At 38.1% G+C, this 26634-nt stretch overlaps 1 protein-coding gene across 1 annotated transcript in view; it reads right to left on the reverse strand.

The window, feature by feature from the left end:
• Positions 1 to 1069: 1069 nt before the first annotated feature.
• Positions 1070 to 26634, reverse strand: part of LOC118921399 (uncharacterized) — a 326145-nt gene continuing 300580 nt past the window's right edge. Inside the window, exons 3-9 of the mRNA XM_057490497.1 lie at positions 16147 to 16219; positions 14892 to 14970; positions 12072 to 12199; positions 11210 to 11279; positions 7857 to 7987; positions 5402 to 5492; positions 1070 to 1436 (exon numbers count right to left, since the gene is read on the reverse strand). Of these exons, the coding sequence (XP_057346480.1) occupies positions 7919 to 7987; positions 11210 to 11279; positions 12072 to 12199; positions 14892 to 14970; positions 16147 to 16219 (419 nt within the window). The 3' untranslated portion in view covers positions 1070 to 1436; positions 5402 to 5492; positions 7857 to 7918. The remainder of the gene's footprint in view (positions 1437 to 5401; positions 5493 to 7856; positions 7988 to 11209; positions 11280 to 12071; positions 12200 to 14891; positions 14971 to 16146; positions 16220 to 26634) is intronic.

Raw genomic sequence — 26634 nt, forward strand, 5'->3', positions numbered from 1 at the left:
TCTTCTTCCTTTTTTCTTAATGATAACAGGGGCAAAAACAGCATAGAGATTGATTTATTTCACTCAGCACAAAGGACAAAGACCACAAAACCTTACTGTAATTGGGCTGGTGGCAGGTTATTTTAAAAAGGGAGGAGGAAAAATCACAAAATTAACTTCCCAAATCCCAGTAAGCCTGCCATTCTCGACACAGTTGCACCATAACTGAGAACAACTTGGACCATATGGATTCTCCATGAGCTTCCCCCTGGAGTGTGTTCACACCAGCCCAGAACCTGTACGTGAGCAGCATGACTACGTGCTGCACAGGATCACCAGCAGCAAGATTCTGAGTGTGAAAGAGTTTCAGCACTGAGGCAGGAACTTACAAGTTGCTCCATCCCTCCTCCACCTAATGCTTGTATTTCCTGGCAGATTTCTCATGTGCATTAGATCATTGCCTAGTTTCGAAGCTTCTAGCTCCATGTAGTTATGCAGCACTTGAAATGTGGCTGATCCAAACTGAGATATATACCAGTACCAGAGACCCAGTAGGAAATAAAGCTTATATTGATTGTATTTTGAAATAATAATAGTTTTGATACCTTAGGCTGAATAAAATATATTAAAATTAATTGGCCCATTTATTTTGTAGCTACTAGGAAATTTGAAATTACATATGTGACTAGCCTTATATTTCTGTAAGAAAGTGCCACTCTAGAAACTTGCACATGTTGGTAACTGACTTCCTTTGTTTCTCCACAGACTAAAGGTCCAAGGCCCTAATATAGGAAATTGTCAAGAGGCAACATGATTGGATATGAGAAGTGACTGGTTTGTGTCACTGGATGGGTCGCATGTAACTAAGTGATGGTTGTGCTACTCATGGAAATACAGAAGGTAGAGAGGGGAGCTGGTAGGTGACACATCAGGAAGGCGAGGCTGATTCGTAGTCTGTCTGTCTTTGTACGGCTGCTGTCCGCCCAGAGCCATATCCCCTACTGCTTTTCTGCACATTCCCTCCCAACCATGCCAGCATCTTGAATCCAGGGTGGGAAAAAAAGTGAACATTCTCTGGCTACCAATAGGCTTAGCAAGACAAAAGGAGAAAGTTTATTCCGCTTCTGCGAAAAACAAGTTCCTAGTAGGCAGGCAAGAAATCCCAGATGTGGTGTTCTGCTGGGTTTACTTTTACTGAACAAGCAGTTGGATAGACAGCATTGTGATCAGGAGGTTTCCAGAGCACAGACAGTGCCCTCAGATCACAGAATCTAGGAGGAAAGAGATGGACTGAAAGTCAGTGAGTCCATTCTTCCAACAGCTCCGTTTTATTCTCTACAGCAAATGAGATGAGCTCTGCAGAGTTCTTTGTACGTGCAGGCGGTGAAGGTAGGTGATTCAGAATTAGGGCATGTATTTTTCCCTCAGGGCCTTCAGCAATTCTCCTGTGATTTGTCCTAGAAGAGAAGATGGGGAGGTCAGACGCTAGAAACTCAGAGACATTGTAGAAACATGGCCTATACATCTATAGCTGTGCCATAGACAAAGAAATCCACAGATTCCTGCATTCTGCCAAGAAGTCAGTTTAAAATCGCTTTCACATTTTATTCAGTCGATCCAATAAATAATTATTGAACACCGAGTCCATACCACCAAGTGAGTTGAATGATACAAAAATGAACTCTGCTCTTGACTACACGTGACCTTCATAGTAATGAAAAGAGGTAGGTGTCATTAATATCATTTTGCAGAGGAGGAAACTGAGCTTCAGAGTTTAGTGACCTGCCAGGGTCTCACACTCAGTCAGGGCTTAAATCCAATTTCTCTCACACTAATGCATTATTATTATATTGTTTTAGGCCATGAACATTTAATTAGCTTTCTTCCTTGCCTGACTCATCCATGTACCCATATACTCTTGAAATAAACATTTAAGCGATTAAATCAGTGTTTGAAATTTTTCAAAAAGGGGTTAAGAGTTCCTATGCTGATGGACAGTGACTGTAATGGGGTATGTGGTGGGGACTTGATGGGGGAGTCTAGTAACCATGACGTTGCTCATGTAATTGTACATTAATGATACCAAAAGAAAAGAAATGGAAATGACACTGAAGGAAACCAGATGACTCTGGTGAGTGTCTCCTTATCACAGAGACGGTGTTTCCTAAAAAGATCATCTCAGGTTAATAAAAAGACTTGAAAGCAATAAGAATAAACAATATTGATTAGGAAGAATCTGTCATGGAGGAGGAGGAGAAATGTGAATATTATAGTAGAAATGGAAGGTGTTAAATTAGCAGGTTTTGAAGAAATACAGCTGACAGCAAGACTGAGAAAAGGGAAAGAAAACTTACAGGAATTTTTCCAGTGGAAAAAAGAGATGAAACAGACAGAATTGTGAAATGGTTTGATTTCTCTTAATCACAAGTTTGAAGAGCGGCACTCAAAATTTTGCACTTATTCCATTTAAAATAATTTTGCCTAGATGGCCCCTCCTTATCTAAAGGTTCCCATCATGTTTAAATGGGAAGAAAGATGGAATTTCTTGTACTTTGTACATATTGACATTTTTAAGTAAAGCAGTTACCAGCCTCTTTGGAATGTAAAAAAAAAAAAAGAAGGGGGTTAAAAGTCTCAGGAAGTTTTCTTTCACATAATCACACATCGTCAGCCAGCGACACCAGGCGCACCAGCCACACCATCACTCCAAGCTCCAGCCACCACATTAGTTCCCACCCTGGCCCAGGAGGGTCCCTTGGTTCCCGAGTGGCAGGCTACGGTCTTGCAAATTGAAAATCATTGTCATAGAACTGAGAAGAGCCATTTATTCATTTCACAAGAGTATTGGCATTTTCCTTAACCTAAGACTTTCCTTCCAGTGCAGCCTATACTCTGGGGCCAGCTTTCAGAATCTCCTGATAACTAAGGGGCGTGGCAGAGCATAAGAAATGAAGTCAAAAGATCTACACTGGACCCAAAATACAACACTGAATAACTGGTAAATTGCAGGATCTCCCCCAGGCTGGTTTTCTGTAAAATGGACAAGATAATGATCTCTGTCCTCATCACAGGACTATTGAGCGGATGCAAAAGGAAAGGGTGCACCGAACTCTGAAGAACTACATAAACCTCAGTAGGTATTGTGTAAGAGAACGCACTTCTTAGATAGTGAGCAAAAGTGTGGGTTCCAGGGTCTCAATCTATCTTTTCCAGGAAAGTTGTGATTGCCCAGCCTTTATTCATTCTTTGGATTCCTGACTCTTAAAAGAACCTTCTACCTGGACACACAGTTCAGGCAATAGGTCCCAGCCTCAGGATATGCACCCATAACAGCCATCAGAGCCGTTCTGGGCAGTGACCCACCCGCACCGCCCCAGTGCATCCAGATCACATCACTGAGTCACAGAGAGGATGGAACCCAGGCCCGAGGCATCTTTGGTTCTAATGATTTGTTCCATCAGCTGACACCAAAGATAATTCCTGTCATTAATAATGGCTCTTACATAACTCTAATGGAAAGAAAACACCCAAAAATGAAAACTCCCTTGTAAAATCTTCTATGCTTAGCCCTGGCAAGATTCCTCATTATTGAATAAATACATCTTGCCAGCATTATCCTTTGGCAATTTCCTCATAAAGTAGTTTCTGTCAAGTTGTCTATGTGAGATTACAGCAAGATGTGGTCTATAGGATTTGTATAAAGATTGCTTTTTCCTCCCTGTTCTGAGATATATATAACCAGGTATGTTTGTGAGATGGAGGGACAATATATTCTGTCAATGAAATGAGAAACAACCCACTAAGAGTTTATATGCAACAGAATAGCAAACACAAAATAGGGACTAGAGCAAAAGTGTAATCCTCTCTCTGTGGGTGGGGAGGGGCCCAGAGCAGGCAGGCGGCTGGTGAGACACACACAGGAGGAAGCAGACAGTCTCCCGGGCTCATCCCAGGCCTCTGCCTCCTCCACCCCGCCCTCCAGCTGCTGCTGTGAAACCAGGAAGGCCGAGTTTGTAGCTCTTGTTTTTCCGGCTTCCTAGACCAAGTTTTGCTGAGTAGTTCTTTTGACTACGGTCCCATCTGGTGTTACTGAAGGGACTCAAATCTGGCAGAATAGTTTCCAATTCCATGATTGCCAAAGCTTTTTGTGGCAGTGAAATAGAGTAAGACCATTTGTGACTAGTGATAAATAATTAATTATTAAACATAATTATTAAAATGTTTGTTTCTTATTAAGTATATTTTTTAATATTAATAAAATTTATTTAAACATCATTCATTAAAATTGTTAAAAATAAGCACTGTGCCAGGTTCTGTTTCTCTAAGTTCAAACTTTGGTTTCTTAGGCATAATGATAATAGTGACAATAATAATAATGAATACCATTAATTTTAGGGCACTGTGCCAAATGTTTAAAACAAAACAGCAATAGACTCACAGACACTGAGAAGTGACTGGTGGTCACCATGGGGAAGGTTTGGGGTGGGTGGGTAGGATAGGTGAAGGGGATAAAGAGGCACAAAATCTCAATTATGATATAAATTAGTCACTGGGATGGAAGTACAGCATAGAGAATATACTCAGTAGTCCTGTAACATCTTTCTATGGTGACAGTAACTACACTAGTTGGGGTGAGCATTAATAATGTGGGCAACTGTCAAACTACTGTGTTGTGTACTTGAAACCAATATAGTAATATATATCGGTTGTACTTCAATAATAAAAGTATATTTAAAAAATCCAATAGCTTGGTGAGATCTTTGAAATCAAAGATATTAATGTGATTTGTCAAAGGTCTCATATGTAAGGAACACCAAAAACTGGAATTGAACCCATGTTTACCTGCTAACAAAAATGTATTCTCTTATTTCAAAGTTCTCAGTTTTTCTCCCCAAGTTGCATATCATCTTGCCTGAAGAAGAAATTTCTCAAATGCAATCACCAGGGAGAACATCATACTCAATAATATATATTGCAACATCCTTATGTTTCAATGTAAGGATTTTAATCAAAGGTCAACTTTTCGTGTTGGAAGACAGTTGAATGCAATGTAAAATGCAAGGATGTGGGGGTCACAAGGAATCGGGTTAAGCCCGTTCTGTCACTATCTGACCTTGCTTGGTCTGTCTCATCTTTTCATCATAGATCACAAAAAATAAAACCTACCATGCAAAAATATCATGTTAGGGACATTGCTCATAAATAATCTATTAGTGATCCCAGTAAACAGCAAACATTTTAAAGTATTAACTACTATATCATTATTCTCACATACTTTAATAGTTACTTATCTTCACAATGAAGATGTGACCAAGTCTAGGCTTATGTGACCTCACGTCACTTCCATGTCCATCGCCCGGGGCAGGGGAGCAGCAGCAGTACCCACTGGTCCACCACTGATCACGAGCACCCACGTGCTTACAGAGGCCTGCACGCCGAAAGGTGTTGTGTTCAGGGTGCTGTTCTCTTCGCTCCTCCCTTCACTGCGGGTATGTATATTCGTTTGGTGAATTCTAAAACAGAACAGAGGAAGTTTCAAAGATGGGAAAACTCCCAATTATAATGAGAAAAAAAAATCGATGTGGGTGACATGTGAGCTTCAAACCGGATTTGGAATCGGATAGCATCTGGGATTCGCACGCAACTCTTTCCCAGTAGGCATCGTCCAGGCTTAGTGTCTATCTTCTGACTTAGCTCCAGATTTGTTCCCCAGCCCTGGGTCCATGCCACCACCTTCCCTCACCTGTGTATTCATGGGATTGCTGAGTGCTGGGAATAAACTTGGAGATCATCTAGTCCAAAAGTTATTTTATAGAAGAGAAAATTGGATCTCAGAGGGAAATTTGACTTTATTGAAAACCTATAATGTGACTTGGGGGTTGTAAGATATATTTTATAAAATATATTTTACATAAATATATAGAGAGAACATAAATTTTCCCTATGTATCTTATACAATATGAATTTTATAGTTGCAATGAATCTTAAAAAGTGTCAACTTTAATGTCTCTCTCTTAAGATACATATCGAACAACTAACTTTTGCCTCTGGTGATGGAAAACTCACAGTTTATCAAGGCAGGTCATTTTGTCTTTGAAAATTGCTCAACTTGAAATTGCTTCCCTACAGCTTCCTGCAAGACCTCTAAGACCACAGAAACCTCTTGCCCAGATAGCCTGATCTTCTCCTCAAAGTGTACACTCCCAGTTCCTTTAGTTAAGCAGCTTTAATATTATTGTCATCATCCAAGTTTTCCGCTCTAAAGTTCCCTTAAATAGAGTATCACTGGTTATAGGTTTATACAGTTAATGGAATGCTTAAAGAATATTGGATGGACAATTTAGGCCCTGAGGTTTACAATAAAAGGAAGTTGATGGATTTCTGAGCTGATGGTGAAGTATATCTAGTAACAAATTCTCATTCCCTAAATAGGAATTTCTTAATTCTTAAAATGCTACAGGATCCATGGATTTCAAAAGATTTATGTGCCCATGGAAGATATGCACACAGATGGTGATGTCACATCATTTTCTTTTCTAGAAAGAGGTGACAGAGGTGACTTCCTCCATGTTCATCAAAGGGGCCTTTGATCCCCAAATGTTTAAGGGAACTACTGCTTTGGGTATAATAATAGTTTAGTGGAGAGAAAACTGTATTTAGATGCAAATCAACAAAGGTTAAAACCCTGTCTGATATACTTCTTAGCTTTATGACTTTAACTGTATTGCCTGGATTCTCTGAGCCTCAGCTTCCGCCTCTGTACAACGGAGCTAGTAGCACTCCGTGGCAGGTCGTTAAGGTGAGTGACAGGGTGAATGTGTAAGTGCCTTACCTACAGATGTGAGAACACATAAGCACTCGTGTTTAGATTTTATTCTAAGTGTGTGAACTGCAGAGTGGCCTTTTACGAGTTAATTTGAAGGGAAATAAATGCAAATTAAAATATTTTTCCAGGATTGAAAAACAGGATTTCAGGCCCATTCTCATACCCTAGGCTTTGCTTATAGTGTCCTAAGAAGGATAGAAGAAACACAGACTGCAGTGTAAGTCCGGAGTAGGGTCGGTGGGAAAGTCAAGAGCTGCCACAATGCTTTTATTCAAAGTTGGTTAAATGGAGGCTGGGAAACAGGTGGTGCATGTGAATGGCGGAGAGGGTGAGGTAACATGTTGGGCACAAGAACAACAAAGCTACAACCAGTGACGACAGTACTAGAACCCCTTGCCTATAACTTAAGATAAAAATAGCAGTTCTTCTTAAGCCTGTGAAGACAGCTGGCTTAGAGAATGGCCTGCATTTCTCCACTGAAGAAACTGGATTTCAGCATGCTGAGGGAATAGGCCCACAGACGCACAGACAGTAAGTAATACACCTGAGAACACACACCAGGTCTGCTGTTTGCTGCGGTGGGCTTCTGTGCCGTGACACCGCTTCCTGCTCCGAGGAGGCTTGGAGAGGCTGGGAAATCCGTGACTATCAGGCAGTCACGAGAGCCACTGGAGGCTAGAGGCGGGGGGACTCTCTGCTGCAGTGATTCTCATCTTTTCCTTCTCTTCACACAAAGGATGGATGATGTTCACACTCCAGTGCGTGTGCATGGGCTTAGAGAGATTTTCCCTAATTGTTGCAACCCCACCATTTTTTTTCCTTTCTCTTTCACTCAGTAAAGTATATAAGCAATTTCATTAAAGGGATAACCTAAATCCTCCCTATTTTAATTTATAAACAAGATCATTCACAAAACTTGATTTTTTAACTGCTTTGACTAGTAAAATGATTGCAACACACCTCAAGTTGGTATCAGCATACTACTGTGGGTTGGCGCGGTAGTCAAGAACCTCTACACAGGAAGGTGTGATGGTGCAACTTGTATATTTACAAGTTTTCATGACAGAGCATGCAGGGATTGTTGTACATCTGGCCATCATCACCACAGATGGGCTATAAATTCTTTGGGCAAAGATAACCCGACCTGGGCAATATTCGGTATTGTTTGCACATCTCAGAATCCTGAACAAGCAAATAGAAATCAGATTTGTTTGATGGCACTCAAGAGAGATGCGTTTGGGAAAAAATCTTTTGATTTCCTCAATCACATTTGATTAAAGGATTAGTAAAGAGTCCGTAACATAGTTTATATAGTGTCGCATGGATCTAATCTCCTGGATTTAGCTTTTACTTGTTTAAAACAAGGAAGAACAGAACAGTACGAAAGAGAAGCCCTGCATGATACTGTGCACAAATAAACTACAGCATGCCCGTAGGGAAAAACTATCATGCAAAAAATTTCCTTTCTGTCTTTCTTAAATGAAGGAACTGGTTATTCATAATCCAGAAAAGAAAGACTCAGAGGTAAATACTAGTTAACTTAGTTAACTGCATGGAGTTTTGAGTACCAGCTCCACCATGAACTGAATGAATGATTTACCTAACTTCCCTGAGCCTTAGTTTTCTCATCTAAAGAACAGTAATGATAACAGATATTGCCTCCTTTGTTTTATGGAATCGAATCAGATAATCACTTAACTGCATACATAACATCGTATTTGGCACATACTAAATGCTCAGTATATGTTAGTTGTCCATGTGTTTCCTAAGGTAAAAAACAGTATTTTTCATGTAGAAGGAACATATTTACTCTTTACAGTTTTGAAGTGTGAATTCAATACTAATTAACTGTATTAAATGAAAAATGTAGGACCAAAGGAAAAAAAAACAGGAGGAGAAATGTTAAAAAGCAGGATTATGGAAGTCTTAAATTCAGTTATGTCAGTAATTATAAATATGTAAAAGACTAAGTACTCCAGTTTAAGAAAAAGATTATCAGACTGGGAAAGCAAAAAGTCTCAATTATATAATGTTTACAAGAAGTACACTTTAAATATATCTTTGCATTTCAACCAGTAGGTTGAAAGTAAAAGGATGGAAAATGTATACATGCAAACACTCATCATACAGAAGCTAGTATATCTATATTAATATCATATAAAACAGAATGTAGGACAGTGAGTATTATCAGAGATAAAGAAGAGGATTTCTAATAATAAAATAACAGATTAATAATAAAATAAGAGATTAATAACAATCCCAAACATGTATAAACCTAAGATGTAGTTTTAAAATATGTGAGGCAAAAATTGAGTGACTAAAAGCAGAAATAGGCAAATTTGCAAATATAAATGGAAATATTAATGTACTTCCTTCAGTAATTGATAGCATAAAGAAAAAATCAAGATCTTGAATACCTGAAAAACAAAACTAACCAGTTTGAACCTAAATGCTATTTATAGACCTCTATAACCAGCAACTGCAGACTTCACATTATTTTCAAGTGCACATGAAACTTACCAAAATAGACCATATTCTGAGTTGTTAGGCAAACATTAATAAACTTCAAAGAACTTATAACAAAATATAAGTTTTATGATCACAGTGCATACTACTAATAAATATGACAGCTTACAAAGTTTCTTGACATTCAGAAATAAGTAACACACTTCTGAATAACTCATGGCTCAAAGCGATCACCATGGAATGTAGAAATGTTTTGGACTGAATGGTAGTAAACTATCAAATCACAGCAGGTAAGCAGCATTGAAGGGAGATTCTAACTACATAATTGGAAAAGAAGAAAGTGTTTAAGTCAGTGATCTAAATTTCCATGTCCAGAAGCTAGCAAATAATAAGAAAATTAACCTCAAAAAAGAAGAACAAAATAAATAATAAAGGGACTGAAAAAATGGATGGCTGAATGGATCCAAGTGAATAGTGAATACGGCCCTCCTCTCCAAGAGAGCTCAGCTCAAAACCAGACTCGCGTCGGGACGCGGCAGGACGGGGCTTCTTTCTGGCCTGCTGGTGACGGCTCATTTCTTGACCGTGGTGCTAACACCACAGGTGTGATCACTTTATGATATTTCATTTAGCTGTACATTTTTATTCTATGTGCACTTTTTCTATATGTGACTATACTTCAGTATAATGTTTTTTTTAAAACAGATGTTATTATTCACAATAGTCAAGACATGAAAACAAACTGAATGTTTAATGTCCATCAGTGGATGAATGGATAAATAAGACTTCACACACATATATACACCATAGAATATTATTCAGCCATGAGAAAGAAATACTACCATTTAAAACACACATATATACACCATAGACTATTATTCAGCCATGAGAAAGAAATACTACCATTTAAAACAACTTGGATGAACCTTGAGGGCATTATGTTAAATGAAATGTCAACAAAGAAAGAAAAATACTGCATTTTATCACTTATACGTATAATCTAAAAAAGCCAAACTCAGAGAAACAGAGCAGACTGGTGGGTACCGGTGGGGGATGAAATGGGGAAAATGGGGAGGCATTGCTCAAAGGGTACACGTTCAGTTATAAGATTAATAAGTTCTGGGGAATATACAGCCTGGTGATTATAGCTAATTATACTGTATGATTATGATACACATGAAAGTTGGTGAAGAGATCTCCGATGTTCCACCCTCCGCCTCACCCTGAACCTTCCTGCACAGGTCCTAGAAATGCAAGGAAACAGCAAACAGCACGTCACGGAGCTCCTTGTCTCTCTCGACGCTCCCTCCCATCCTTCATTTCCCTCGTTCTGCATGTGGGGTGCGCTCTTGACCAAAGGGCAATCCACAGGAACGTAACTCTATAAATGTGATAATCAGTATTGAGGACTGAATAAAGACATGTTCTTTGCAGTCTTGAAAAGCAAATAGAAAAGGCAGCATCATGCACACACACTATGGATTCACTGACACTGAGAAAACCATCTGCAGAAAACAGAAAAAGACATCAAGGAAAGAAGCCACAGGGCATGCTTTGGATTAATTTATTACCTGAATCGTTAAAATCAACGTCACGGAGCTACCTGAAGCCTCGTTTCACGTGTAGTGTCAGACATAAGCAAGCATGCACTTGAGCTCGTAAAGAATTTTACTATTTGTCAACTCACATTTCTTCTGAGGAGAGACTAAAACAATAATTGACACACTCAGCAGGAGAATTCGCTACAAAACTGAGGAACACATTAAGAGTCAAATCCAGAAAAAAAGATCTTATTGTACCCCAAAGTGATAATATTGGCAAAATGAATTTTCTTTGAAACAAAAGATTAGCATCTTTATTATCCTAAAACTGGAGTAGCATTCAAGATTCTGAGGATGAGCAGTGAAACAGTTACCTTCGTAGCTTTTAAGAAATAACCTTTGCATAGTTTGAGGGCTTGACACTTGACTTTTCTTCATTCTTTTTTCTTTCATTAGCTTCTTGCTCACTGCAGAATAAAAAAAGCATAGGGTATTTTTTTCTAGGGTTACTATTGAATTTGTTTAACCAAGTATTTCTCCAATTCGAAACATTAGCAAATCTAACACAGTTTTCTCATATCCAAAAATTACCTAAAATGTTCTTTATACTAATGAGTACTGACTGTTGGAATTTTCATAATACTTCTCTGGCAATGCTATCAACTTTCATAAATTCAGTCACTATACTGTCATCCAAAATTATATGAACCTATGAGACCGATTTCTTTTTTTCCTTGATCAAATTTATGGCTCTCATATGGAGAGTTGCTTCATTTCTTTTCATTTTTCCTATTAAATTATAACTAAACTCTCTACTATTGATTGTTTTCTATATAGTTATAGGACGTGAAGGCTTGGAAACATTTTTTTAAATGCTATCTCCTTGCATCCCTACAAAAACTGTCCTGTATAGCTATCATGTCCTTTATATACAGGAGGAACTGAGACACTGTGAAGGGAACTGGCCTGTGCTATGCTCCTTAGTTCATAAGCTTCCCTTTTGAAAGTCCTGATTCTATCACTGTACAATAGCTTGTGATCTCTTTCCCAGATGCTCCAACCATCATTATGGTTTTCATCATCAAAATAAAAATTTCTGTTCAAAGTGCTTTGGAAAGTGACTGCCAACTTCTAAAGTGAAGAGCAATTATTCTATTTTTAATGTGTGATGCCAAGTGCCTAAGTTTTCAATTAAGAGGAACTGTTTTTTTGCAAACAGGCACAACATATCAAACTAAGCCATAAACCTCTTCACATACAAGATGCTCTGACACATGGCACACTTGTTGGGGCACATCTTGCCAGATGGACCTCGAACAGGATCATAGTCTGTGATGCACACCAGCTTTCCATTTCTCACCATGTCCCAGAACTCATGGCACTGATCCTGCAGGTAGGAGTAAAAAAAAAAAAATGTTACTACGGTAATCTGATCTTTACAACTGAATATAAAATTGCTTGGTTAGATACAAACTCATACACTTGAGGGAGAAATTAAAATCTAGGGAAAATTACATCTTAGAGATGAATACGTTTTAAAGGCACCCTAATTCAATATCTGCTTAGGAAGTGAGAATCCTCTGCATAGCATCCCAGGCAAATAATTTTCCTGCCCCCATAGAATTTTACTACCATCTAAGGCAGTCTGCACAATTTTTAGACAATTTTCATCACTAAGCTGAGCCCCAAATCTGTCTCCCTACAATTCTGATCATTGCTCCATACATAAAAAGCTCTGGAATGAACTAAAAGATACTCTTTTGGCAAGACACAAACATGTCAACACACTTTTAGCTTTGTTCCTCAAGAATAAAAATTTTTTAGATTTTTTATCAAGTCTGTCTTTTAACAGTCACTGTGTTGTGTCTCTAATGGATTTCCGTTGGTTGTTATTTTTAAAAACCTCTAAAATAAACACTCATCATACCCTTTTGCAAATGGGAAAACTTAAGTCTCAGCTAGATTAAGCAATTAATGTCAATGCTGGATTGTGATCAGATATCTGCTAACAACTAGGCTATCTTTCTTGTCTTTGCTTTTACCCGGCAGAGAATAAAATTCCTATACATTTGTAAGATAGAGCTGCCTTTTTTTGTTCCCTGAAAAATAAGAAAACTTTAAAAAGAAGACAGTATAACTGGAGTCCACAGGTTCTGGCCTCTGTTAAAATTTTAGGACATCTATAGAAATTTGCTTTAAACTTCCTTTAATCCCAAAGAGTCAAAGTAGAGATACAGAGAGATTGCCTTAAAAAACACTGCTAGTAACTTAGATGGTAGTTGGCCTTCTTTCTTTAAATTGTGATACCCATGAACACCACACCTACTTTTTTTTTAAATAATTATTTTTATTGAAGGGTAGTTGACGCACAGTATTACATTACATTAGTTTCAAGTGTACAACACAGTGATAAAACATTTATATACATAATTCTAGGTTCCAGCTATCACCCTACCAAGCTGTTACAATATCTTGACTATATTCCTTATGCTATACATTACATCCTGGTTACTTATTTATTTTACCATTGGAAGTCTGGCCTTTTTTTTTTTTTTTTTTTTATGAGGGCATCTCTCATATTTATTGATCAAATGGTTGTTAACGACAATAAAATTCTGTATAGGGGAGTCAATGCTCAATGCACAATCATTAATCCACCCCAAGCCTAATTTTCGTCACCACACCTACTTTTATGTACAGCAGTTAAAGAAATTCTCTGGAATTGAATACCTAACCAACATACAAAATGTCTGTCATCATTTTTAGAGGTTATGAAAATTAGTTCCTTTTCCAGATACCCAAAATGCCACATGCATATATGTCTATGAGAGCATCCACCTGCCTGTAGTGCAACCTCTGCTTTATTGCTTTATGGGTACAATCCCTCGCTTTTCTATTTACTACCTGTGTGTAATTAACCTCTCTGAGGTTTTCTTAACTGTACTATTGGAATGATACTGCCTACTGCATCGGTTTTGGCCAGGTTTTATTTATGTTTTATTGAGGTATAACTGACATACAGTATTATATTAGTTTCAAGTGTACAGTGTGGTGATTTGACATTTGTATGCATTGTGAAATGGTCACTATAATAACTCTAATTACCATCTGTCACCAAAGTTGATACAATGCTATTAGCTATGTTTCCCATACTGTATGTACATCCCCAAGGCTTATTTATTTTATAGCTGGAAGTTTTTACAGGGCAAATGTAAATATGAAGATGTACATGCTGTAAAAATTTTTACTTTGCATGTGTAGGTAAAGCTCTCTTTTTGCCACAGATGCACACACATGCACATACACACAATAACTGGATATTTTCTACTTACACATATACAGAGAGTATTTTTTTTGTTTGACATTTCTAAAAACAATTTTTTAAAGTGAAAAAAATTTATCCAGATTAGCCTGGAGAGATCATTTGGAGTTGTACAATAAAGTCTTTTCTCAATGCTGTTCACCTACCAAAATACTTACTAGATTCATTTTTAAAAATAATAATTATTATTAATTTTTCACCTATTTTGGTCAGTATGGACCTAATGAAAAGATGGCTTATTATGGGAAGACCTTTCTGGGGAACTTTCTCTAATTCACTTTTTTAATTGGAGTCCAGGGATGGATTAGAAAAGATTATGCTGCGTCATATTCTATGTATTAGTGTTGTAAAGCTTTGGACATTATTTTTAAAGCCCCAAAATGAACACAAGGTGGCAATGGAATGCCAGGTCAAGAATTTATCATTTAGATAAGTTTTTGATACTTTCTTTTTTGTAATTTTGGTATCTAATTGCTTGATAATAAGTTCTAACACTTCAGATAAGAAATTCACTTGATAACAACGACGATTTGGCCATCGTCACGGGGCCCGTGGATACGTGGTGACTGCGGCAGAGACCCTTTCAGGACGCTGAAGAGCCTGCTGCCTCTACAAAATCAGGCCGGGCCTTTCTTGTTTACCACTGTGTCCACAATGACTGGGACAGACCAACGTTCCGTAAGTATCTGTTGAACGAATTAACTTTATGATCAGCCGTTCAGATCTAACTATCAGCCTGTCAAACACGCATCATCACCTGCTTTTCATTGCTCTTCTCTCCTGTGCTTCCCATGTTCTTCTTGTCTTTCTTTTTTCTTTCAGCTGCTTCTCTTTCCCTTGAAGAAAAAGTGTAAGGAAACAATGCTACCAAAGGGAACAGACACCTCATCAGTCACTAGATCTGCTTTAAAAATGTGTTGTTTTCTCAAACTGATGAGAAATGATTATTACTACTTTAAGACTCACAATTAAAGGGCCATTTTTGGAAACGACTCACAGCTGTTCCTTACATATAGAGCACTTACTGCCATGTGTCCTGCCATCTGGATCGTGGACAGAGTCACTTTCTCGGGTGCAGATAAGTCATCCATTTTTCATTTGGCCTCTAAACTCATCACATATATCCTGAAAAGAAGGCAAGGTTATATTGGAAATGGCTGTTTTCACAGTTTCTTGATTTGGCTTAAACATCTGAAAATTTTGACTCAAGTGAGGCAACCACTTAACCTTGCTGTGGAGGCAGTTTAATGACCCACAAAGACATCCACATTCAAATGCCTGGAAACTGTAAATATGTTGCCTTATATGGCAAGGAGGAATTGAGGTTGAAGATGGAATTAAGATTGCTAATCAGCTGACTCTAAAATGGAGGGATTGTCCTAAATCTGGGGAGACCCAAAGTAATGACAATGGTTCTTATGAGTGGAAGAGGGAGGCAGGAAAATAAGTGTCAGTACAATGCAGCATAAAAGCGATTCCATCTCCCCAAGCTGATTCTAAAGACAGTCACAGCCAAGGATTACAGGCAGCGTCTAGAGGTTAGAAAAGGCCAAGAAGATCCTCCTCCAGAGCCTCCACCAAAGAATACAGCCCTACTGACACCTTGGTCTTAACACAGATCCATTTAGGACTTCTGAATCCAGCGATGTATGGTAATAAATTTGCGCCGTTTTAACCCCACTTTTGGTAGTGATTTGTTATAGCAGCTGAACCTCATTTTCCCCATCTATAATATAAGGTTAAAAAAAGTATTCGACCAGGCTGAGAGACTTAAACAAACTACTATTTATTAAAGTGCTTTGTAAAGTGTTAGAGTGGGAGCTTTCCATTTGGCGTTAAATTTCTATACTGACCAAGTTACCAGTGATATTCATGTGAATGATGGCTTCCTACCTACTAAGGGCAAGAAAGATCATGGATTGGCAACACTGACACCCTCTTTCCACATATTTGATAGATAAGAGTTGACTTACAGGAAGACCATTCTTGCCAAAATTAAGGTAATGACTCACCTTTCCTGATGTTGCTTCAGTCCCATTTGATCTGTTGCAGGGATGCTTATGTTTTTCCTTTGCTTCTCTTTGCCTGGAAGAGAAAAGAGCCAAGAGTCATCTTGTTTACATATACTCAGGTTCGGAAGGAGCCTCGGAGGGTGTGTGCAATAAGCCACTTCCTTCACAGAGAATCGCTCTGCATAGCCCCGAGATGACAGGCAGCTCAGTTATTATTAAGAAGCTCCCTCATCACAGGTAGATAGTCTAAGGAGATCAACTCGAGCAATTTCAAAGTCTCCTTTATTTGTGTCCAAATTTATCTCCCTATAACGTCCATCCTTTCGTCTTATTTCACATTTTCAGGCCAACACAGAACAAGCCTGTTGAATCCATGACCTCCAGGCATTAAGGCTTCAGACATTTGAAGGCAAGTTTTGGGTCTCCAGGTCCAGCTTCCCGCAGCTCTCTCACTTTCCATCAGAAGCTGTGGTTTTAGAACTCCAGTGGAACACGTACCCCTCACCCACACTGGTAAGTGTAGTTACCAATGGTCACCATACAAACATTTTTACGATATTAGGAGCTTTATTCCCTATGCTCTACTTCCATACATACAAGGAACTCACCATTCTAGTTCCTTGATTTGTAGGTCAACCCATTATATTATTTCTTAAAGTATGGAGCCCAAAATAGAAAGAGGACAGGTGATCTAGAAAGTACCTAAGGATCATATTTTGATTTCCTTTTTAAGTCTCTTACCTTCCTGATAAAGGATTTGTGTCAGTGCTCCTAAGCTTCCAGGTGCAGTAAGAATCACCTGTGAGGTTTTATAAATTCAGATTCACTGACCATCCTGACAGTTTAATTGACATCATCTAGATTGGAACTCAGTAATCTGATTTCTAACAAGGAGTCCAGGTGATTCTGGTGCAGTTGACCCAAGATCCGAATACTGCAAATTGTATACAAAATATTTCTCTTCCAAAGTTTCACTTGGTACCAAAACAAGCATGTGTATGACTGTATGTAACATGAACATATACATGTGTGTGTGTTATGTGTATACTTATGAAATATAAATATTCTTTTCAGGAAGCTCCCTTTGCACATGTAAGAAATAGGTAAGTGGTGATAAAAAATATCCTGAAGATTCAAAGAAATATAAAGTCATGGAATTTTAATCAAGTACTATTGGGAAAAGAAGGTATCCTTAATGATTCAGATTGCTGATATTCTAGTTATAGTCGTGGCTATGCTCAAAAACCTCCAGTGGCCTCTGACCACACACAGAATAAAATTCAAAGTCCTTCTCTTGGCCTAAAAAGACTTACATGATCTTTCCAAACTCATTTCCTGAAATTCCCATGCAATAATCTTGAGGCATAATGACCTCCTTTGTTTCTCTTTTTTTATTGAAATACAGTGGACATACAATAAATATTATGTTAGTTTCAGGTGTACAATGTAGTGATTCAACAATTATATGCACTATAAAATGCTCACCGTGATAGGTGTAGTTACCATCTGTCACCACACAAAGTTATGACCATACTGACTCTCCCCGGGACTTATTTATTCTATAACCAGCAGTTTGTACCTCTTTATCCCCTTCACCTGTTTCACTCATCCCTGTCCCCACTTCCGTATGGCAATCCTTTCTGTTTCTTGAGCTTGCTAAATTCTTCTTTTTAAAACATTTGTTATTGACATATAGCTTATATATAATATTATGTTGGTTTCAGATGAATGACTTACTTATCAATTATATACATTATTAAATGCTCACCATGATAAGTGTAGTTACCATTGGTCACCACATAACAATTTTATAATATTAGGAGCTTTATCCCCTATGCTATACTTCCAAGCCTATGACTACATTATTTTATGGTTTGAAGTTTGTACCGCTTTATCCCCTCCGCCTGTTTCAGCCATCCCCCTACTCCTACAGTAACTGACTGTCCATTCTCTGTGTTTATGAGTCTATTTCTGTTTTTAAATTTGTTCATTTGTTTTGTTTTTCAGATTCCACATATAAGAGAAACCATATGGTATTCTTCTTTCTCTGAGTGAATTATTTTATTTAGCATAATACCCTCTAGGTCCATCCACGTTGTTGGAAGTAGCAAGATTTCTTTATATTTTAAGGCTAAAGCTAAATAATATTCCATGTATATGTACCACATCCTCTTTATCAATTCATCTGCTGATGGATACTTTGGTTGCTTACATACCTTGGCTATTAGAAATAATGTTGCAATAAACATAGGAGTGCACGTATCTTTTCACATTAATTATTTCATTTTCTTCAGGTACATTCCTAGAAGTGGAATTGCTCGGTCATATGGTATTTCTGCTTTTAGATTTTTGAGGAACTTCCATAGTGCTTTCCACAGTGGCTGGACCAATCTACATTCCCAAAAATAGTACACAAGTGTTCTCTTTTATACACATATTCACCAAAACTTGTTATTTTTTGTCTTTGGGATAGAAACCATTCTGACTGCAGCAAGATGATAACTCATTGTGGTTTTGATTTGCATTTCCCTGATGACTAGTGATGAGGAGCATCATTTCATGTCGGCCATCTGTATGTCTTTAGAAAATTGTCTATTCAGGTCCTCTGCACATTTTTTTTTTTTTTGGTGATGAGATGAGGTGGTGTTCTTTATATATTTTGGTTATTAGCCCCTTGTCAGATTTATCATTTGCAATATTCTCCTACACAGTAGGTTGCCTTCTCATTTTGTTGGTTTCCTTTGCTGTGCAGAAGCTTTTTAGTCTAATGTAGTTTTACTTATTTTTGTTTTTGTTTTTGTTTTCTTTGCCTAAGGAGACATTCCAGAAAAAATGTCTAATGTTGATGTTCAAGAGTGTACTACTTACGTTTTCTTCTAGAAATTTTATGGTTTCAGGTCTTATATTTAGGTCCTTAATCCATTTTGAATTCATTTTTGTGAATCATGTAAGACAATGATCCAGTTTCATTCTTTTACATGTAGCTGTCCAGTTTTCTCAACAGCATTTATGGAAGTCTTTTCCCCATTGTATATTCTTGTCTCTTTTATCATAAATTAATAGGCCACATAGGTGTGGGTTTATATCTATCCCACTGGTTTGTGTATCAGTTCTTGTGCCAGTACCATACGGTTTTGATTACTGTAGCTTTGTACGAGTTTGAAATCAGGGAGCATGGTACCTCCAGTTTTGTTCTTTTTTTTCAGGATTGCTTTGGCTATTCAGGGACTTCTGTGGTTCCATGTGAATTTTAGGATTACTTGCTCTAGTTCAGTGAAAAATGCCATTGGTATTTTGATAGGAATTGCATGGAATATGAAGATTGCTTTGGGCAGTACAGGCGTTTTAACAATATTAATTCTTCCTATCCATGAGCATGGACTAGCTTTCCATTTATTTGTGTCACCTTCAATTTCTTTCATCAGTGTTTTATAATTTTGAGAGTACAAGTCTTTCACCTCCTTGGTTAGATTTGTTCCTAGGTATTTTATTCTTTTTGATGCAATTATAAATGGGATTATTTTCTTAAATTCATTATTTGTATATAGAAATGCAACAGAACCCCGTACATTGAATTTGTATCCTGTGACTTTAACAAATTCATTTATTAATTCTAATAGATTTTTGGTGGAATCTATAGGGTCTTCTATATACAGTATCATGCCATCTGCAAATAGTGACAGTTTAACTTCTTCCTTACCAATCTGAATGCCTTTTATTCCTTTTTCTTGTCTGTTTGCAGTGGCTAGGACTTCTAGGAGTTAAGTTGAATAAAAGTGGTAAGACTGGACGTCCTTGCCTTGTACCTGATTCTAGAGGAAAAGCTTTCAGCTTTCCACCATTGAGAATAATGTTAGCTTGTGAGTGTGTCATATGTGGCCTTAATTATGTTGAGCTATGTGCCCTCTGTACTCTCTTTGTTGAGCATTTTTACCATGAACAGACGTTGAACTTTGTCACATGCTTTTTTAGTTGTTAATGTGCTGTGTCACATTGATTAATTTGTGGATGTTGAACCATCCTTGCATCCCTAGGATAAATCCTACTTGATCATGGTAAATGATCTCTTCAATGTGCTTTTTAAATTTGGTTTGCTAATATTTGCTGAGGGTTTTTGCACCTATGTTCCTCAGGGACACTGGTCTATAACTTTCTTTTTTTATGGTGTCTTTGCCTGGTTTTGGCACCATGGTGATGCTGGCCTCTTAGTTTGAATTTGGAAGCTTTCCTTCCTCTTCAACTTTGGAAGAGTTTGAGTAGGACAGTTATCAACTTTTCTTTAAATGTTTTCCATTTGGTCTTGGGATTTTGTTTTTGGGAGTTCTTGATTACTGATGCAATTTCTTTCCTAGTAATTGATTGTTCAAATTTTCTATTTCTTACTGGTTCACTCTTGGAAGATTGTTAAGTTTCTAGGAATTCATCCATTTCTTCTAAGTTGTCCAATTTGTTGCCATATAATTTTTCATAATATGCTCACAATCTTTTGTTTTTCTGTCGTGTTGGTGTGCCTTCTCTTTTGTTTCTAATTCTATTTATTTGAGTCCTCTCTTTTTTTTCCTTGATAAGTATAGCTAAAGTTTTATGAATTTTGCTTATCATTTCAAAGAACCAGATCTTAGTTTCAATTATCTTTATTATTTTTGTTGTTGTTGTTTTAGTCTCTAATTTATTTCTGCTCTGACCTTTGTTATTTCCTTTCTTTTACTAACTTTGGGCTTTGTTCTTCTTTTTCTAGTTCCTTTAGGTGCTGGGCTAAATTGAGATGTTTCTTGCTTCTTGAGGTAGGCCTATATTGCTATAAACTTTCCTCTTAGGACTGCTTTTCCTGCATCCCAAAGATTTTGAACTGTTTTATTTCTATTTTCATTATTTTTCCAGTTTTTTAAGTTTCTTCTTTGATTTCCTTGATGACTCATTGGTTATGTAGCAGCATGCTGTTTAGCCTCCATGTGTTCATGTGTTTTCCATTTTTTTCCTTATAACTGATTCCACTGTCATACCAGTGTGCTTGGAGAAGACGTTTGACATGACTTCAATCTTCTTAAATTTATTGAAACCAGCTTTGTGACCTAAAATATGATCTAGGCTGGAGAATGTTCCATGTGTTCTTGAAAAGAATGTATATTCTACTGTTTTTGTATGTAAAATTCTTAATATACTTGGGTACAGTTCCATTTCATCTAATATGTCACGCAAATCCACTGTTTCCTTATTGATTTTCTGTCTGGATGGTCTATCCATTTATATAAGTGGGGCATTAAAGTCCTATACTGTTATTATTTTACTGTCAATCTCTCCTTTTATGTCTGTTAATATTTGCTTTATATATTTAGGAGCTCCACTGTTGGGTGCATAGGTATTTATAATTGTTATAGCTTCTTGCTGGATTGTGCCCTTAATCATTATGTAATGTAGCTTCTTTCTCTCTTGTTACAGCCCTTGTTTTAAAGTCTATCTTGTCTGATATAAGTATTGCTACTGCAGCTTTTTTCTTGTTCCTATTTTCATGGAATATCTTTTTCCATCCCTTCAGTTTCAGTCTTTAGATCTAAAGTGAATCTCTTTTGGCAGCAAATAGATGGGTCTTGTTTTTTATCCATTCAGTCACCCTATGTCTTTTGATTGGAGCATTTAGTCACTTCCATTTAGAGTACTTATTGATAGGTATGAAGTTATTGCCATTTTGTCAAATGGTTCATGGTTGTTTTCCTTGTTCCTCTCTTACCCGTTTTCTCTTGCTCTCCCCTTGTGTATTGTGACTTTCTTTAGTGTTACATTTGAATTTTTTTCCCCATTTTCTGTGTGTCCATTATAGGTTTCTGGCTTGTGGTTACCATGGGGTTCTTACAGGATATCCTGCACATCTGGCAATCAATGATAAGTGGATGGCTACTTAAGTTCAAATGTATTATCACAATATATTTTTTACTCCCCCTCCTCCTTCTTTTACACCTTTTTATTAAGTGATTACCTTAACTAACTTTTAAAATGTACTTGATTATACTACTTTTGTCTTTTTGACATTCATACTAGCTTTCAAGGGACCGATCTACTGCCACTGATACACATTTGTTTTTACCTGTGAAATTTGCATTTTCAGATTTTTCTTGCTTCTAATTAGGGTCTTGCTTTCCTCTTCAAGAAGACCCTTTAACATTTCTTGTAAGGACAGTTAAGTGGTGGTGAACTCTTTAAAGTTATTTTTATCTGTGAAGCTCTTTATCTCCCCTTCCATCCTGAATGATAACCTTGCTGGGTAGAGTATTCTTCATTGTAGGTTTTTCTCTTTCAGAACTTTGAATATATCTTGCCACTCCCCTAGAGTTTCTGCTGATAAATCAGCTAATTGTCTTATGGGGTTTCCCTTGTATGTAACCCGTTGCCTTCTTTTGCTGTTTTTAATATTTTTTCATTTTTTCTGATCATTGATACTTCAATCATGATGTGCCCTGGTGCGGGCCTACCTGGGTTTATCTTCATTAGGGCTCTCTCTGCTTCCTATACCTGGATGTCTGTTTCTTTCTATGGTTTAGGGAAGTTTTCAGCTATTATTTCTTTCAATAAGTATTCTACTCCTTTTACTCTTCTTATGGGACTCTTATAATGCAAATGCTTGGATGTTTGATATTGTCCCAAAGCTCTCTTAACTTATCCTCATTTCCTTTTTTTCTTTCTTATTTCTGTTCAGCTTGAGTACTTCCTATCACTGGCTTCCAAGGCGCTGACCTGGTCTTCAAGACCCTCCAGTCTGCTGCTGATTCCTGCTCATGTATTTGTCATTTTTTATTGTACTTGTTGTATTCTTCATCTCTGATTGGTTTGTTTTAGATTTTCTCTCTCTCTCTCTCTGTAGAGGTTGTCACTGAGTTCCTCCACTCTTCTCTCAAGTCTAGTGGGCTTCTTCATAATCATTAACTTGAACCTTTATCGGATAGATTGCTTAACTCTTGTTTCATTTGGTTCTTTTTCTTAAGTTGTGTCATGTTCCTTTGTTTAAGTATATTCCTCTGTCTCCTCATTCTGTTTGACTTACTGTGCTTGACTTTATCAGTTAGGAGAAAGAGCTACGTCTCCCAGTCTTGAAGGATCAGCCTTGGGAAAGGAAGGCCCCTAGGTAGACTGTGTGTGCCTGGTAGTTTGGGCTAGCTTACTGAAGGCTAGTGTGTGTGAGTCAGGGTGTCCTGGTGTCAGGGCCCTCACGGCATGGCTGGAGGGGGGCACATTTGGAAGGGCTCAACTGGAGGGGTTCCTAAGTGGACACTGATGTGCTCCACACTGGAAGGAGGCAGTGGGCCCAGCCCCTCCTCTGAAGCTACCAGCTCCATGCTCTGTTTCAAAAGAAACAAAATGTGGCTAATATGATTATTGTTGCCCCTACCCTCATTATAAAAATGAGAAGACTGAGGTCTAGGGAAGTGAAAAATCCTGTCCAAGAATATGGAGCTGACACAGCCATCTGATGTTAAAACCATAGCACTGCCCTACTTTGCTACCTTACTTCTATTAAAGAATTTTTTAATGTGATTGAATGAATACCAGGCTAGCATTCATAACTGGATTCTAGGTTCGCTCAGAAGTTCACTCCTTCATGAGACCTTGAACTGAAAAAAAAATTCAGTTTTTCACATGTGTAAAATGCAGCACTTGGTTAGATTTTCTCACATGAGCTATACTACTACTAGATTGTAGTTTTTTACAAGGAGAGAGGTGGTGAGTGTGTGCATGTTTGTGGAAAAGCACTAAATGCTTATTAAATGCACTTGAATTAAATGCCACCATTAATAGCATTGTGATATATGTATCAAATTTTAGAACTGTGAGTACTCATCAAGGTCACCTAGGAAACTACCTCTATATACAGATGAAACCAACAGTGGTTGTTACTTGTCCCAGTAACACAAATCAAGTGTGGCTGAGTTGGATCATAAAGCACTCCAATGGAACACCATTCACCAAAGGAAAATGAATAGAAGGAACATACCCGAGATTATAGAATAAATGTGTCCCACACATTTGGCAAAAGCAATCTTCTAAAACTATTCTGGTCAACTATTCCAAGTGATCATCTCCAACTCTCCTTAGGATTTTTTCAAGGCATGAAGAGCAATTATCTACTATCTAGCACTTAAAGGTCACAGCAATATGATAGACAATAGAGTAGGAATCAACCACTTATTAACTGTCCTTGCTAGGGCTCATTTTTCCTTAGGGGACGTAAGAGAAAGAAACAATATTTGGAAATTAACAAAAAGAAGAATGTTCATGGAGGGAGCCACAAGCAGATGAGAAGTAGCCGTTCATTCAGGAGTACTATGCAGCTATCTTTTAGACTTGCCAGTTGAAAGAGGTACTTACAGTATCTGTTTACACATGAGGCCCTTATTGTTGTATGTTTTGCCGTCAGCATGATGTACAGGATCTCCCTCCCGAGTGCAGCTGAGTTTCCCATTTTGCATTTTGTCCCGTTACTGAGCACATTGGTCCTGAAAAGAGAGAAGGGAGCAGGCCTCGTGGGTTACATGGTTTGTTGTATTTTTATTAAGTTTGGTAAACAATTTGAGGAAGAAAAGTTCTTGTCTAACATCTAGGATTGCTCTCTACAGAGACAGAGGGGCTGGAATCATCCATATTCTAAGAGGTCAGTTGTCACAGGTAATAATGTTGCTCTTAAGGATTTACCCAGGAAATAAAACTGGCTGGGATTTAATAGCATAGATCAAGGGACAGCAAACTAGAGCCTACAGGATTAATCTGTCCTGTTGCCTATTTTTGTATATAACATTTTATACATAAACTTTGAAACACAGCCACACTCATTCATTTAGATATTATTTATGGCTGCTTTCCCATAATAATGGCAGAGTTGAATAGTTGCAACAGAGACCATACGACCTACAATGCCTAACCTATTTGCTATTTGGCCTCTTACAGAAAAAGAGTTTGCTGGCCTCTGGTGTAGAGAAAAGGGAGAAAGAAATGCTGGGAGAAAGCACAAGGCTGCAAAATGCCAAGGAAAGTAGCTTAAGTAAGTGAGAACTTAGCCTACTAAAGGAGAAAAGAGTACTGCCAAATAAGGGAAACGAGAGTTCAGTGAAATGAAGTAATTTACTCAATTTCACACATCCTAAGGGGCGCGGACAGGATCGTACCCAAAGCTACCTGACTACAAATCTATGCTCTTTGACCATGTTATGCTACTGCGCATCTAAAGAAAATGAACCTCATTCTGGGAAAGAGAATAATCAACGAAACTGAAGAGCACGAGGTGCTGATAGGGACCATCTGCCCTCTTATACCACTCCCTATCATGGCTCGTAGGTGATATACTCATTAATTTCATAAAATGTTGGCTAATTGTTCTCCAAAACAGCTACACAGGTCAATACTTCATTTTATATCATGAAGGTTTTTTTTTTCCCCAGATCCTTACTATCATCTGTATAGGTTGATCTAATTTTTAACAACATGGTATGTATAAAATGATCTAACTCTTGATTTGGGTTTTTCCAATAACTGACAAGGCTGAGACTATCTCGGGAAATGTGCCTACCATTTAGTGGCTGCCAAGAGGCGGAGCCCATGTGGGGGGAACAGCGTGAGGCAGGACCTACTGGAGGTAAAGAAGGCTGAAGCTGGCTGGATCATAGCCTGGCTCTAGAGCAGCAAATACATACTGTCCCTCAGGGAGGAGACAGCCAGTGGGAAGGTGAGAGCAGAATGAAGCTAACTAGAGTTCAAACCCTGTACAGAGCCCATTGGTTTCCAGGAGACTGGGGCCTAGAACAGAAGCCGGGGAATGAAGCCTTCATGCTTGACAAGCACAGGATTCATGATGAGGGCCATGGGAGGTAAAGCCAGGGGGTTCCTCTCCCTGAAGGCTCTGGGGAAGTGATGGGGAAAAGTTGCAAAAGAGACAGTGGGTTGCTGAAATACATGAGCCTGTTCCCTACAGTGGAGAAAATTCAATAAATGTTGGGGCTCTGTGGAATCACAAGGTGTTTACTAACCCACTATACACATACACCTCACATATAACTTACATGTGTACATTAGTTATATGCTACTGCTAAGATAGGACACTTAACCATGTTCTATGGGGCAGGCATGGGTCTAAGCCTGTTTCAGGTAATGCCTTATCCTCACCCTTGGGGGAGATGTAGTAATGTGGTTACCCTAGATACATAGAGTGACTGTCTTTTGTTTAATCCATTTCATTGGTTCTCAAGTTTTGATATGAAGTGCAAGATAAAAATTCAAGTTGATGGTAGAGTTTGTATTGGGTAAAAGGGATCCCCCCCATCAGTGGTCTGCTCTGATGCACGTGTCAGAATGCTACTGAACCCTGTCTGACTTACATCATAATGGCCCTACTGGTGTACTTAAGCACCAGCCAGGCCAGTGAGTGAGTGAGTGAGTGAGTGAGTGAGTGAGTGAGTGAGTGAGGAGAGAGCCTCTTCAGTGGCTTGTTGTCCTTGGATATTACAT

Source organism: Manis pentadactyla, chromosome 13 (assembly GCF_030020395.1).
Source record: "Manis pentadactyla isolate mManPen7 chromosome 13, mManPen7.hap1, whole genome shotgun sequence".
NCBI lineage: Eukaryota > Metazoa > Chordata > Mammalia > Pholidota > Manidae > Manis > Manis pentadactyla.